At 45.1% G+C, this 16,421-nt stretch overlaps 1 protein-coding gene across 1 annotated transcript in view; it reads right to left on the bottom strand.

Moving 5' to 3' along the window:
• The window catches only part of PRIM2 (DNA primase subunit 2), a 271,941-nt gene extending 256,166 nt beyond the window's left edge, over positions 1-15,775 (bottom strand). The window contains exons 1-4 of the mRNA XM_065401622.1: positions 15,715-15,775; positions 15,003-15,171; positions 12,551-12,654; positions 9,924-10,003 (exon numbers count right to left, since the gene is read on the bottom strand). Coding sequence (XP_065257694.1) covers positions 9,924-10,003; positions 12,551-12,654; positions 15,003-15,156 — 338 coding nt within the window. The 5' untranslated portion in view covers positions 15,157-15,171; positions 15,715-15,775. The remainder of the gene's footprint in view (positions 1-9,923; positions 10,004-12,550; positions 12,655-15,002; positions 15,172-15,714) is intronic.
• Positions 15,776-16,421: the final 646 nt, after the last annotated feature.

Below are 16,421 nucleotides of genomic sequence, written 5' to 3'. Positions count from 1 at the left end.
GTTCCTCTTAGCGACTGTTCCAAAGCTGGAGGCACAGCAAAGATCCTGTGGATCTGTGACAATAATTACCTGCTTTAAAAACAGTCATTAACAAGTGCCCTTGCATACACGTTTAAATTACATTGAAGGTACTTTTGAAAAGCAACACCAACCCCATGTCAATCAACAACTATGAACACGTAACTAACGAACATGATGAGTGTTAAAGAGTGCCCAATGATTGTTCAAAATGCAACTGAAAATATGGGAGTTGCAGGCAGTTTAAGGAAGCAGTGATGGTTTAGGAAGGGAACAGAGGAACAAAACATGCAGATGGGGAGTTAACTTTTAAATCCTAAAAAGCAGAGAGAAAAAAGCAGTTTAGTAATTTAAGTTTTCTGTATGGGAATACTACATAATTTAACCCACTCAGCACAGTCCCTACATGATTCTTAGTGGGAACGGAACAGTCTCTTTCAAATTAGGAAAGTTTTTAGAATATCCTCCCAATTCACAGAAATTGTATTTGAAAAAAACAGAAGCATTTGTTCTGAACCCATACATTAGAACTCAGTCCATTCAAAGTTCTATAATGCCTACTTGTAAATGTTTCTTAAATGTATAGAACAATTACAAGTGAAGTAATTTTGTAGACATTAAGTATAGAGTTTCATCAATGGTTCAAAGTTCATAGTTAAATGTCAGAAGCTAGTCATGGAAGAAAAGAATTCTTTGTTTGTATTGAGATAGTGCCTAGAAACCCCAATCATAGACCAGAATCCCAGTGTGCTAGCTACTGTACAAACAGAACAAAGATGGTCCCTGCTCCCAAAGAGCTTATACTTAAGAGTATAAGACAAAGGACAAACCATGGATACAGACAGATGAGAAACACAAAAAAATGATACAATACTGGTCTCAGCACACCAGCTGCACAACCGTTGCCAAGAGTTTGTTTGCCTCCCAGCAAAGGAAACTTAAGGAAGAACTTGAAGCATCACAATGGAGATGGCTTTGCTGATGTTTACAGAGAGCTTCTCCCACATGTGATAAGCAGCATAAAAAAAAACACAAAGGTACCTGTTTGAAAATTTTACTAGTGGGCAATGAAGGATGGCATCATTGGCAGAATGGAGGCAGGAGTCAACATTTTAATAGAACAGGAAAGATGACAGGTAGCATGGAAATACACTATAAAAGGCCTTGAAAGTAAATGCTCATTTGATGCAATGAAGAAAGGGGGCCTGTGGAGGAATACAAGAGGGGTAACATGGTCAAGACGGCAAGCTAGAAAAATTATTGTTGCTGCAGTGTTTTCAATTAATACAAGTGGGGCAAGAGTGCATCTGTCAAGGCCAGAAGAGAGCATGTTGCACTAGTAAGAAGATGAGATGAGAGCCTGGGTGAGAGTTTTGGCTGCATAGATAGAGAGGGAAGACTGTATCTTTGACATTATGCAGGAAGAATCAGCAAGATTTAGGCACAGACTGGAGGAAAGGAGCTAGAGAGAAAGTCAAAGATGATACCCAGGCTACAGGTCTGACAGGGAGGATGGTGGTATTAGTGCTCACAAATAAAGTTTATGTTCATTCCAAATATGTACAACAACTAAAGCCCAGCAGAGAAACAAATACAAAAAAGTGATATTCAATCCAAATAATTTAGCAATGAACCAGAGAAAGAAAAAATGAAAAATGCACATTTTTTGCCTCTGGGTGACACTGTTGAACCACTAAAGAAAAAACAAGTACACACCACCCTCTACCCCCACAAGTATTTTAGCTATAAACACATCCTCCTCGCAGACAATTAAACTAATTAATTCTGCACAAAATTTGTGATCCAACCTACTTATAAACTTTTTCTATAACATGGGCTCCAAATTTAGCACTAAACAAACAGCAACTATACAATCACTGCTCTGTGCCAAGCTCTGCTTCTTCGCCTTATAACATTTAATTCAAAAAGTTTTTCCTGTACTATTCACTTCCTGTTCTTATCTATTGAGTAGTGTCAATTTATCAGTGCATGGCAGCTTTCATCTCAGACAAGGCTGCATTTCGGTGGTGAATAACAGAGATCACCCTGTACAGTTTGTGTGTCAGTTCAGGATCTTTCCATTCAAGAACCATTACAAATTTAAGATGTTTATTTTTCCTTTTTGCATGCAGTGCTGGTCCCAGGATATCAGAGAGACAAGGTAAGGTAATATCTTTTATTGGACCAACTTCTGTTGGGGGTGGGGGAAAGAGACAGAAAAACAGCTCTGTGTAAACTTGAAAGCTTGCCTCGCCCCACAACAAAAGTTGGTCCAATAAAAAAATATTACCTCACCCACCTTCTCTCTATTTTCTCTTTCACTATTAACCATTAATTATATCTTCCCAAAGGAAGAAACAGAATTTACATAGGATGGAAACTGGCTAACAAACTTTTCCACAGCAATACCACACTGTTAGCATTTAGCTCAGAACAGCCTGTGTGAAGGCACGTCACCCTCACGAAGTTACAGAATACCGCAATATGCATGCTTTTTGCCTGAAATAATTCCATCACCTAGCTTTTACATAGCATTTTTCATTAATAGATCTCAAAGCATTTTACAAAGACTCATCTCCATTTTACAGAAGGTGAAATTGAGGCACAGGGAGGTGAAGTGACTTTCTCAAGGTCACCCAGCAGGTCAGTGGCTGAGCTCGGAATAGAAGCCAGGTCTCCCAAGCCTGAATCCAGTGCTCTATCCACTACATAACACTGCATCCCACAATGCCAAACTTTTTTTTAAAACAAAGAAATTGGAAATTTGAGAGGCATCATCAACCTCCGTCTTATTTCAAAAAGCATCCAGTTTCAGATTTAAAAAAATTCTCAACATATTTTTTCTAACATATTTTGCCTTTTTAAAGATGAGGGGCTTTTCAGCGAGGGAGAAACTAACTTAAAGAGAAAATAAAATTCACAGTACACAAAATGGCGTAAAAATGCATAAATACCCAATAGAAATGTTTTCACTAGCTTTTTAATTTAATAATCCTAAATCTAAATTGTAACTAAAGGAGGTTCTCCTCATATTCATAGATTCCAAGACCAGAAGAGACCATTGTGATCATCTAGTCTGATCTCTGGTAGAACACAAGCGAAAGAACTTCCCCCAAATAACTTTTTGAATATATCTTTTAGAAAAACATCCAATTTATGAAATGTTGAGTCTGGTTTACAAGTTAACAGTGTCCCTTAAGAAAAGATAAGTTGCAATCTTAAGTAGATAGTCAGAACTTTGTTTTAAGAATTATATTATGTACGTTGCTGGTTGGAATCACTAATGGAGTTTATGAAACAAAAAAGTGTATATGTACAACATGTCTACACATTAAAAAAAGACGGTTACTCACCTTTGTAACTGTTGTTCTTCGAGATGTGTTGCTCATATCCATTCCAATTAGGTGGGCACGCGCTGCGTGCACGATCGTCAGAAGATTTTTACCCTAGCAACTCTCGGTGGGTTGGCTGAGGCGCCCCCTGGAGTGGCGCCCTCATGGCGCCAGATATATGCCCCTGCCAACCCAGCGCCCCCTCAGTTCCTTCTTGCCGGCTACTCCGACAGCGAGGAAGGAGGGCGGGTTTGGAATGGATATGAGCAACACATCTCGAAGAACAACAGTTACAAAGGTGAGTAACCGTCTTTTCTTCTTCGAGTGCTTGCTCATATCGATTCCAATTAGGTGACTCCAAAGCCTTACCTAGGCGGTGGGGTCGGAGTTGGATGTCGCGGAGTGAAGGACCGCTGAGCCAAATGTCGCATCATCCCTGGACTGCTGCACTATGGCATAGTGGGAAGCGAAAGTGTGCACGGATGACCAAGTCGCTGCCCTACATATCTCCTGTATGGGCACATGAGCCAGAAAGGCAGAGGAAGAAGCTTGAGCCCGAGTGGAATGGGCAGTGAGTCGTGGAGCTGGGACACCAGCTAAGTCGTAACAGGCACGGATGCATGAAGTAATCCAAGACGATATTCGCTGCGAAAAGACCGGAAGGCCTTTCATCCGGTCTGCCACCGCTACAAACAGTTGGGATGTCTTTCTGAACGGCTTCGTTCGCTCAATGTAAAAAGCAAGAGCCCTGCGAACGTCTAGGGAATGTAGCTGTTGCTCCCTTCGCGAAGCGTGCGGCTTTGGGAAGAAGATGTCTTGGTTGACATGGAAGGCAGACACCACCTTAGGGAGGAAGGCGGGGTGTGGTCGCAGCTGTACCTTGTCCTTATGGAACACCGTATACGGTGGGTCCGATGTGAGGGCCCTAAGTTCTGAGACTCGTCTCGCCGATGTGATAGCGATGAGGAAAGCTGTTTTCCAGGACTGGTACAGAAGCGAGCAGGTGGCCATGGGCTCGAAGGGGGCACCCATGAGTCTAGCTAGGACTAGATTGAGGTCCCACATAGGGGCCAGCTGACGAATTTGAGGGTACAGACGTTCTAAGCCCCTGAAGAACCTGCTGACCATGGGACTGGAGAAGACTGAGCGCCCGTTCTCGCCTGGGTGGAAGGCGGAGATCGCTGCTAGGTGGACTCTGATAGATGAGACGGCTAGGCCTTGCTGTTTTAAGGACCAGAGATAGTCCAGGATGGTAGGTACTGGTACCCCTGTAGGGACAGTGTTATTTAGGGCACACCAGCAGGAGAAGCGCTTCCATTTGGCCATGTATGTGGACCTAGTGGATGGCTTTCTGCTCCCCAAGAGCACCTGCTGCACCGAAGTGGAGCAACGCAGCTCAGATTGCGTCAGCCATGCAGCAGCCACGCAGTCAGGTGGCGGGACTGCAGGTCCGGATGACATAACCTGCCGTGTTCCTGAGTGATCAGGTCCGGCCACAATGGTAGAGTGATTGGTTCCATCACCGACAGATCGAGGAGCGTGGTGTACCAGTGTTGTCTGGGCCACCCTGGAGCGATCAAGATTAAGCAGGCCTTGTCTCTGCGTAACTTGAGGAGGACCTTGTGGACCAACGGAAATGGAGGGAAGGCATAGAGCAGGTGGTCTTTCCACGGTATCAGGAAGGCGTCTGACAGAGATCCTGGGGAACGTCCCTGGAGAGAGCAGAACACTTAGCACTCCCGATTCTCGCGAGAGGCAAAAAGGTCTATGTGGGGAAATCCCCACCTCCGGAAAACAGAATGAATAACGTCCGGACGTATCGACCACTCGTGAGCCAGGAAGGACCTGCTGAGGCGATCTGCCAAGGTGTTCTGGACTCCTGGGAGAAAATATGCCACCAGGTCGATTAATTGGGCTATGCAAAATTCCAGAGATGTATGGCTTCGTGACAGAGGAGGGACGACCGCGCTCCACCTTGCTTGTTGATGTAAAACATGGCCGTTGTGTTGTCTGTGAAGATCGCGACACAACGGCCCTGGAGGTGTTCGCGGAATACCTGACACGCTGGGCATACTGCTCTCAGTTCCCTAACGTTGATGTGCAGGGATATTTCTTGTGCGGACCAAAGGCCTTGTGTGCGAAGGTTCGCGAGGTGAGCGCCCCAGCCCAGAGAGGACGCGTCCATGGTGAGGACTAGAGAGGGCTGTGGGACATGGAATGGCATCCCCCCGCAAAACAGGTTGGGGTTTAGCCACCAACCCAGAGAGGACAAGACCTTCGTCGGCACCGTGAGTACTGTGTCCAAACTGTCCCGGCCTGGGCGGTATACTGACGAGAGCCAGATCTGAAGTGGGCGGGGGCGTAGTATGGCATGTTTGGTCACGAAAGTGCATGAGGCCATATGGCCCAGAAGACCGAGGCACGTGCATGCTGTCGAGGTCGGGAAGCTTCGGAGGGCGTGGATAATAGTTATCATGGACTGGAAGTGGGTCTGCAGTAGGCACGCCCTGGCGAGATTCGAGTCCAGGACTGCCCTGATGAAGTCTATTCTTTGGGTTGGCTCCAAAGTGGACTTTTCGGCGTTGAGCAGCAGGCCCAGTTGCCTGAAGCAGGTCATGACAAAGCAAACGTGAGACCGCACTGTAGCTCAGACCGACCCCGAATGAGCCAGTCGTTGAGGTACGGAAACACTTGGATCTGATGTCTGCGGAGCCAGGCCGCTATGACAGCCATACATTTTGTAAAGACCCTTGGCACTGGGGAAAGGCCAAAGGGGAGGACCACAAATTGGAAATGCTGCTGTCCGACCACAAAGCGAAGGAACCGCCTATGCGGAGGGTAAATCGCTATGTGGAAGTACGCGTCCTTCATGTCGAGGGCAGCGTACCAGTCTCCAGGGATGGGATAATAGTTCCCAGGGTAACCATGAGGAACTTCAACTTTACCATGAATTTGTTGAGTCCGCGTAGGTCCAGGAAGGTTAGGTTGAGGAGGGTCCGGCTGCCCTAGGTCCACGACCGTAGGGGCATCAGCCTGCTCAGGCGGTAGAGCAGTTGCCTCCGAAGCTATTGGGGGAGGACGGCTAACAGTTGCCTCAGGTACCCTAGGCTCCGAATGAGCCAAGCGAGAAGCACCTGAGGGGCAACCTTGGACTTGGTGGTATGCCCAAGGGGTCCAGAAAGACCATTGTGGAGGACCTTGGTCGGGATCCTGTCCTACATCTGGCCCCTGGCTAGCGCCATCAGCGTCTTGGCCCTGGATATTATAGCCACTCTCTGCTTGGGACGACGCCGAGTTTGGACGAGAAGGCCAAGGCGGTGCCAAACGCACTTGTTGTGTTGACCCGGCGCCGTCTACTGGTCCGCGCGTGAGAGCTGGGGACCGGTGCCGGTGTCCCGGGCGGTACCGTGATCGGGACCAACGATCATAACGGTACCGGGAGGTCAATCTGGATCTGGACGACGACCGACGGTGCAGGCGGTGCCGGGACCGACTGCGCAATGAGCGGTGCCGGGACCGGTGCCGGGAGCTGGATCGGTACCAATCGTACTGGGAGGGAGATCTCCGGGAGACGGAGCGGTGCCGCGAGTACGACCGGCGCCGAGATGGAGATCGGTGCCGGGACTGCGAGCGGCGCCGAGACCGGGACCGGGATTGAGAGCGGTGCCGAGCTGTTTCGCTCTGCAAAGGAGGTCGCATGAAGGCGGGCTTCCCTATGGATGGGACAGTCTGCACCGGTGGTGCCAGAGGGTGAGACGGTGCAGACTCAGTCAGCGCGATCAAGTCACGAGCAGTGGAGAAGGTCTCCGGAGTGGACGGCAGGCCCAGCTCAACCACGGTGTGCACCAGGGAGCTTATATGCACCGGACTCAGTGGCGCTTGTGGCGCCGGAATCGACGGTGTCGGAGTTGGTGCCTTCGCAGTGTGGTCCAGTACGGCGCGCTGCTCCACTGAGGCCGCCAGCGGTGGTTGCACCTGTGGAGGAGCAGCAGTTGGTTTGTGCTGCTTCTTGGGCCGCGGAGACAGCGAGCGGTGTCGCGTCTGTACCGGTGCCGGAGACATCCGGTGCCGAGGTACCTGGCTGATGCTGGGTCGCTCCGGTGCCGGAGGCGCGCTGCGGACCGACGGTGCCTGGTCTGCGCGCGGTGCCGGGGGCACCAGGCTAAGTGCCGCTTCCATCAGGAGCTGTTTTAGACGGAAGTCCTGCTCCTTTTTTGTCCGAGGCTTGAAAGCCTTGCAAATGCAGCACTTGTCAGGTTGATGAGCTTCCCCCAGGCACTTCAGACAGGAGTCGTGGGGGTCTCCAATGGGCATCGGCTTGAGACAGGCCGAGCAAGGCTTGAAACCCGGAGACTTGGGCATGAGCCCTGGTACCAGGGCGGAGGAACGGGGATAAACCCCGATACCCCAACTTATGTACAACTATATACACTAATATACTATATACAAACTTACTAAGACTACTCTAAAAACTGCTAAACTAATAAACTACACTAAGAACTAACTATAAGACAATGAGAAAGCTAGGGATGTGGAGGTCAGCTACGCCGCTCTCCACAGTTCCAATGACCGTCACGGGTGGTAAGAAGGAACTGAGGGGGCGCTGGGTCGGCAGGGGGATATATCCGGCACCATGAGGGCGCCACTCCAGGGGGCACCTCAGCCGACCCACCGAGAGTTGCTAGGGTAAAAAATCTTCCGACGATCGTGCACGCAGCGCGCGCCCACCTAATTGGAATCGATATGAGCAAGCACTCAAAGAAGAACAATTGATACTACACTAATGAAAATCTCATGCAATCTATGCATTTTTAAAGTACAAGTAACATTTAACTGACTGGAGACTGAGTATCAATTCACAGGGACCACTAAAAATTACTTATTTGCTGATTTTAAGAAACTATGAGACCTGCAGACCATGACTGAAGACAGGATTGTACTTGGCTGGCCCCATTTTTGACTCTCAGAGATCCCAAACGGCAATACTGACAATTACTCATCTGCCCTAAACGTCTCTTGTGCAAGCTGCTACGATGTCATTATGTAGTGATGCCAGTGGGAAAAGCAATGAAGTTTGGGCTACAGTGTCATTCAGATTTTGCTTTTAAGGGCTTGTTTACATAGTGTGGTATGCACACCAGGGAGAGTGCACATTAGAATTCATGCAACTGACCCGTGTAGACCCTGCTGGTGTGCACTAAAATAGGATCTACATGGGCCACTTAGAATACAATACATTGGTGCACATTAGAATTCACATCCCACTGGTGCACATTACCACACCATGCAGACGTGCCCTTAGTTACACCCAAATAGTGTAGTCTCTGCTCAGAAAGTAGAGATCAAGATACAGGCATGGTTGAAACTTAAGGCAAGACAGAAGCAAATCTGGTAGTCAAGTGAAGGAATCTAAGATGTCAGGCCAGGTTGTATGTATATTACTGGGTAGTTTAATAGCCTCCTGTCAAGGAGATGTTTTTTCTGGGAGTCCCTCTGCATCCCTGACTGCTCTCAGGAACTGACGATTTATAACCAGAAGCTCCTCTCTCCTACCCCTCCATATCTGTTTGGCTACACAACTGCAACCACTGCCACTGGACCTCACAGGAGTTACTCATACCTTTGAGAGTATGAGATTCCATTAATGCAACACTTCTACTTGGGGTGCTTATGGAGAAAACTTCGAAGGTATACAATGTGTGAAACATAGATTTATTGGCGTTGACCTTAAGGAACATGATACAACAGAATTGCAAAGACTGCATTTGCTTCCTATTACCTTCTGGGTACAATTCAAGAAATCATACTGATTTGTAAAAACTTGCATGTTTTGGGATCTGGCTACCTGGAAGACTGCTTTTCACATGTCCACTGCAATACCTGGGATACTTTTTCCTGATTGTCCACAGACATACATGTAGAAAGGCAAACTTTCTACCTTTTGATCGCAGTATTAAACCCATGCATGTACTTATTGTGAGATTTTCAAAGGTGCTTAAAAGAATTCAGCAACCAACTCCAACTGAAATTCAGTGGAAGTTGGGCCCCTAATCCATGTAGGCACCTTTTTAAAATTCCGGCCTATGCTTAAAGAGATGACTGGGGGCCATGTATAAGGCAGTGATCTACAGTGGTAATCTTTTTAGACCAACTTGTCAATTACTGAGGGTCAGAGGTCAAAAGTGCTCAGAGGCAGGCTAAATCTATTCCCATTTATGTCAATGGGAACTAAGTTAAATCAATGCTGAGTGCCTTTGAAAATAAAAAATAAAAAACTATGTGTATTACTGCCCAATGACTATGTGGGGAGTGCATTATTTAAATATCAAAATAAATTTATTCATGCCTAATTTTAAGTATATAAATATATTCCAGTTTTTTTTATTGTGTCATGTTTCACCACATATGAATTCTCTTCCTGACTAAGCTTCTAAACTGGGAAAAAGCTTATACCTGAAACAAAGAAAAGTTGTCTCTATATTTAGTACCACATTACCAGCCTTTAGGTGACAAAGTTTAAAGCATACACTTAAAATATTAAAAAGAATATATATTTGCTTAAAAAATACTTACGACTGGCAGTAAGCAAGGCGCAGTATGAAATGAGAGATATGGTCTTTCCTCCTTGCATCATAATCATCCTCAACCAAAGCCTACAGTTTCCATAAGAGAAAATATGTACTGAATTATGGCAGTAAAAGAAAACTGAAGTTGAGAAATAAATCCAAAATTAAATATCAAGACCCACAACCTTCCTGTCATATCACTGTAAAACATGTAAAGTACATTAAATTCTTTCTACACTTCTGACAAAGTCAGTAAGTGCTGCAAGAGTTATCAAAAGACAAATGGAAAAAATCCTACTATTAACTGAAAATGGCAACTAAGAATACACTTCATAGTACAGGGAAACTTTTCATCCAACTACTTGCTCTGAATTAAAACGGTTATAATTTGGGAGAAAGTTTCCTTCAAAACACTCATTTCTGCGAACAAACCAAAGCTAATTATTTGGAAGTACCCACAAACAACAATTGTGTGCTTTTTCTGCACTGATAAGAAAACATTAGGGCTGTCAATTAATCGCAGTTAACTCACGCAATTAACTCAAAAAAATTAATCGCAATTAAAAAATTTAATTGTGATTAATCGCAGTTTTAATCGCACTGTTAAACAATAGAATATCAATTTAAATTTATTTTATATTTTTGGATGTTTTCTACATTTTCAAATATATTTGATTTCATTTACAACTCAGAATACAAATTGTACAGTGATCATTTTATATTATTTTTATTACAAATATTTGCACTGTAAAAATGATAAAACAAAAAAAATAGTATTTTTCAATTCCCCTCATACAAGTACCATAATGCAATCTCTTGATCATGAAAGTGAACTTACAAATGTATATTTTTTTTGTTACATAACTGCACTCAAAAACAAAACAGTGTATAACTTTGCCTACAAGTCCACTCAGTCCTACTTCTTATTCGGCCAATCGCTAAGACAAACAAGTTTGTTTACATTTACGGGAGATAATGCTGCCAGCTTCTTATTTACAATGTCACCTGAAAGTGAGAACAGGCTTTCGCATGGCACTTTTGTAGCCGGCACTGCAAGGTATTTACGTGCCAGATATGCTAAACATTTGTATGCCCCTACATGCTTCTGCTACCATTCCAGAGGATATGCCTCCATGCTGATGACTCTCGTTAAAAAAAAATGCATTAATTAAATTTTGACTGAACTCCTTGGGGGAGAATAGTATGTCTTCTGCTCTGTTTTACCCGCATTCTGCCACATATTTCATATTATAGCAGTCTCAGATGATGACGACCCAGCACATGTTGTTCATTTTAAGAACACTTTCACTGCAGATTTGACAAAATGCAAAGAAAGTACCAAAGTGAGATTTCTAAAGATAGCTACAGCACTCAAACCAAGGTTTAAGAATCTGAAGTGTCTTCCAAAATCTGAGAAGGACGAGGTGTGGAGCATGCTTTCAGAAGTCTTAAAAGAGCAACACTCCGATACAGAAATTACAGAACCATCAAAAAAGATAATCAACCTTCTGCTGGTAGCATCTGACTCAGATGATGAAAGTGAACATATGTCGGTCTGCACTACTTTGGATTGTTATTGAGTAGAACCCGTCCTCAGCCTGGACGCATGTCCTCTGGAATGGTGGTTGAAGATTAAGGGACATATGAATCTTTAGCACATCTGGCATGTAAATATCTTGCAACGCCTGCTACAAGAGTGCCATGCGAACGTCTGTTCTCACTTTCAGGTGACATTATAAACAAGAAGCGGTCAGCATTATCTCTTGCAAATGTAAACAAACTTGTTTGTCTGAGTGACTGGCTGAACAAGAAGTAGGACTGAGTGGACTTGTAGGTTCTAAAGTTTTACATGGTTTTATTTTTGAACACAGCTGGTTTTGTACATAATTCTACATTTGTAAGGTCTACTTTCATGATCAAGAGATTGCATTACAGTACTTGTATGATGTGAATTGAAAAACACTATTTCTTTTATTTTTTACAGCACAAATATTTGTAATCAAAAATATTAAGTGAGCTTTGTACACTTTGTATTCTGTGTTGTAATTGAAATTAATATATTTGAAAATGTAGAAAAATCCAAAAATATTTAAATAAATGGTATTCTATTATAGTTCAATCGTGCGATTAATCATGATTATTTTTTTTAAATCGTTTGGCAGCCCTAGAAAACGCCATTCCCAGAGTTGAACACAATATTGCTGGGGCAAATGATGCCAATACACCAAAACAAAACAAAACTCCTGTGAAAGACTCAACTTCCACTCTGCTAGACACAGAGGGTGATTTTAAAAACAGAGCATGCATTAAGCACTCCAAACCTTACTGAGTATCCTGCAGACCTCACTCAAACAGCTTTCAGCCTACTTTGATAGGAGTTTTGAATGTGCAAAATTTCCAGATTTTGACCCAACTAGGTCAGAAGAGAAATTACAAATGTTAATAGAAAATTAAAAAGAAAAAAAGTAGTTGATAGGCACAAAGAAAAAAATTCAGTGATATAAATCGTTCAAATTATAGAATTTATGCTTTGAGTGCAGTATTCAACAAGTGTATCCCTATTTTTGACAGTAAATGGAAAATAAAATCTATAGTAAAAAGATTATGTTTTTCCTTTTTCAATTATATACTTACTCTGAATGGAAATTTAAGCTTTCGAATCTCACGCTCCAGCCTGCTTTTGTACTCATCACTACCTTTCACATAGCTCACACCAAGGTTCTCAACTACTTTGAGCACTAAAGTAATTAGAGGAGACAAATGAAATCAGCATGAGCAAGACTTGTAGTATAAAAAGATACATCTATTACAAGGGTCAGTAACCTTCAGCACGCGGCCCATCAGGGTAATGCACTGGCGGGCCACGACACACTTTGTTTACGTTGACCGTGCACAGGCACAGCCCCCTGCAGCTCCCAGTGGCCGTGGTTCGCCGTTCCCAGCCAATGGAAGCTGCGGGAAGCGGTGGCCAGCATGTCCCTGTGGCCTGCAGCTCCCATTGGCCGGGAACGGCAAACCGCAGCCACTGGAAGCTGCTGGGGGCCGTGCCTGCAAACGGTCAACGTAAACAAAATGTCTCGTGGCCCACCAGAGGATTACCCTGATGGGCCTTGTGCCAAAGGTTGCCGACCCCTGATCTATTAAAATGTAAAATTTGTTAGTTCTATCATCTATGCTAATAAGAAAAACTGTATTCTATCCAATTTTTTTTTAAAGACTGAAAAAGACCAAACGTGTTTCAGATTTGCTTCTCCCACATCCCCACAAGCTTTTGATCAACAAGAAATTTGCCTTCAGGATTACAGCCTTTGATCTGAATTGATTAGAAGAAATAAAAAGGAATAAGCTAATACAGAGCTACAGTTAAGTATTTGGGGGCCTGATTCAAAGCCTATTGTCATCAATGGAATGATTCCTAATTTCCATAGTATATTATTAACTACAGTGGTCAAATTAAGTAAAAATTAGTTTTCCAATTAATTAGTACTATTTTCTCTTCACAAATCTATCATGAACTAATTCTGATTTCTTCCAATGTTTTTGCTATTGCAAGTATTCAAAAGGCTATGAACAAATGTCACTATATGGGAGGTTTAAAGTGATCACTTCAACTCTTTCGAGGTGTATGATTGGTCACATAGCATCCATTGTACTGTTTCTGTTCTCAATGGACAACAAAATTTTTAAACAAGCAGACAGAAGAGCAAATGTTCTTCTTGTTCATCCACAAAAAAGACCTGTTCACACACATAGTTAGGTATTTGTTCAGATGGTAGTAATAGCAGCAAAATTACAATAGCACCCAGAGACAATCAGTCATGATCAGGCCCCCATTGTTCTGGACAAATAGACAGTCCCTAACTCCAAAGAGCTTTCAGTCTAAATATGGCTGAGATGCCACAGATGAGCACAGACAAGAGAAAATTTTAAAATTAAAGTGACAGTGCAAGAGTGATAAATTGTTACCAGATCACACTGTTAAGAGCTATTTATCACTTTATTTGCTTTCTTTATTTTAAAAGCTATGAAAATTCTATGCTATTGTGATACTATTTACTACCATCATTGTTTTCCTGGAACCTTCCCCTCTGATTCTTTCTATACTCATGTTTTATCCTTAGTCTGTAAACTATGTGTATTGTCTTATTCATAGATTCATAGATTCTAGGACTGGAAGGGACCTCGAGAGGTCATCGAGTCCAGTCCCCTGCCCGCATGGCAGGACCAAATACTGTCTAGACCATCCCTGATAGACATTTATCTAACCTACTCTTAAATATCTCCAGAGATGGAGATTCCACAACCTCCCTAGGCAATTTATTCCAGTGTTTAACCACCCTGACAGTTAGGAACTTTTTCCTAATGTCCAACCTAGACTTCCCTTGCTGCAGTTTAAGCCCATTGCTTCTTGTTCTATCCTTAGAGGCTAAGGTGAACAAGTTTTCTCCCTCCTCCTTATGACACCCTTTTAGATACCTTCTCTTTTATGCAAACAAGCCAAACCATCCATGAACAAGAGAGCATTTTACCTGTTTGTACAAATGTTCATAAACATTTGTACAATAAGTGATACAAACATGTTCAAATTTAACAGCTATTCAGAATTCATTAGGTGTTTTTTCACATACAGTGTTTTGCAGTACGTAATACTCAATTATCGTTAATGAAATTAAAAAGCAAAATTTGGGGGGCATTGACACACACACACACACACACAAATAAGCTGCCAAAATAAATTTTGTTGTACTTTTTTTTTTTTTTTTTTTTGGAGAAAGGAACTGTATTTGTCAACTAGAAATTACAAATTATTAGTATAGAAATATATGCTTGAAAAGAAAACTAGAAGTACAAGTGAAGACATAAAACATACAGGCAGAGTAGATGACACTCTATATATAAACATGTCATTCTGATGCTAAAACAGTTGCATTACATGGGAGTCTTCTAGCTCTGATAACTGACATCAAAATAAGCCTGCATCCCACCTTAACACTTAACATTGTATCACCCATTGACTATGGATCACCTCAAACTGCATTTATCCAAAGTGCAAAAAAAAGGGTTATAGATTTATGGTGTTACTCACATTTAAGCCTATCAATGGCAAAATTTTCAAACTCAGCTAGAGAAATATTTTCAGTGGGAGGCTGCAGGTAGAACTGCAGGCTGTGAGGATACAGATCTCCTCGTCTATCACCAGCAAGTCTTGCCTTCAACCTTTTTTCTCTAGAAAACTCCATTTTCTTTAAGTGAAACTAGAAAAAAAAAGTTGAACAAAAATATTGGTTAGTCACTGTATCATCAGCAATAACCAAATTTTGCCCAACAAGAGGGCGACATGACATCACTACCTCACTGGATCCATCCCTAGTTTACAGGCAGTGGAACAGACTGCCCGTTGGGCCAAGTTATAAAGAGCAGCACCAACCTGAAACCTAGTCACTTTCAAACCTGGAGTGAGCAGGTTCAGACAGATTCGCTGGGACCCTCTTGCCAATTGCTGGGGCTTTAGCATCACTCACCACCCCCGATGAGACTGGGAGCCCCCCCCACGGGACGGGAGGGTGGCCGCCCGCACCCCTCCCCCGACGGGACAGGAGGGTCACTCCCACTAACGGGATGGGATGGGACGGGACATGACACCGGCCGGGACGCACTCAGGCATTGCCGGGGAGCGGAGGCAGCGGTGCTGGGCCATGGCTCTTTGACAGCGGCCCACGAGGCGGCAGCGCCCGCCATGGCCGCCCCCCAAGGAGGCGTCAGCGCCCATCCCAGAGCCGGGAACGCGAAGACCTCACCCGGCTGCCCGGCCTCCACACAGACCCTGCCGGCTTCCCGCGCGCAGCACGCCCCGCCCCGCTCGCCTCACTTCCGCCAACTAGGCTCCGACTCGGCCCCCCGGCCGCCTGCCTCCGCCTCTAACCCCGCCCGCCAGCGGCCGCCTGCCTCCGCCTCTAACCCCGCCCTCCGGCCGCTTGCCTCTGCCTCTAACCCCGCCCCCGGCCCCTGCCTCCGCCTCTAACCCCGCCCACCAGCGGTCGCCTGCCTCTAACCCCGCCCCCCGGCCGCCTGCCTCTAACCCCGCCCGCCAGCGGCACCTGCGCGACACCTGACTCCGCCCCAACCACGTGATTGGGGGAGCGAGACGGGAAGCGGAGGCGGGTGGTTGGGGTTGGGTCCCATTAATGCCGCCTCCCACGGCGCGCGGCCCAGGCCGTGGCCCTTACAGCCCACGAGTCGCCGAGCGGGCCCCTCACGCCCGGCGGGGCTGGAGAAGGACAGCAGGGGCCCGCGTGGGGCGGCAGCTTCAGCTCAGCCCTTCTGGCGGGTATTGATGCTAAAGCGAGCAGCAGCAAACCGTGTGGTTCAGGCCCAGCAGCCCTGAGGTGGGGGAAATGGGGAGCCCAGAGCTTGTCCTCAGGGGCCGGGCAACGCCACCCTAGCTCCTGCCTGCAGGTTCTGCTTTGTGATATTAAGAGGGGAAGTGTGTAGGGCTTACAGCCTG

Source organism: Emys orbicularis, chromosome 3, assembly GCF_028017835.1.
Source record: "Emys orbicularis isolate rEmyOrb1 chromosome 3, rEmyOrb1.hap1, whole genome shotgun sequence".
Classification (NCBI taxonomy): domain Eukaryota; kingdom Metazoa; phylum Chordata; order Testudines; family Emydidae; genus Emys; species Emys orbicularis.
The sequence above is the reverse complement of the archived record's forward strand: the minus strand, read 5'-3'. Positions and strand labels throughout refer to the sequence as shown.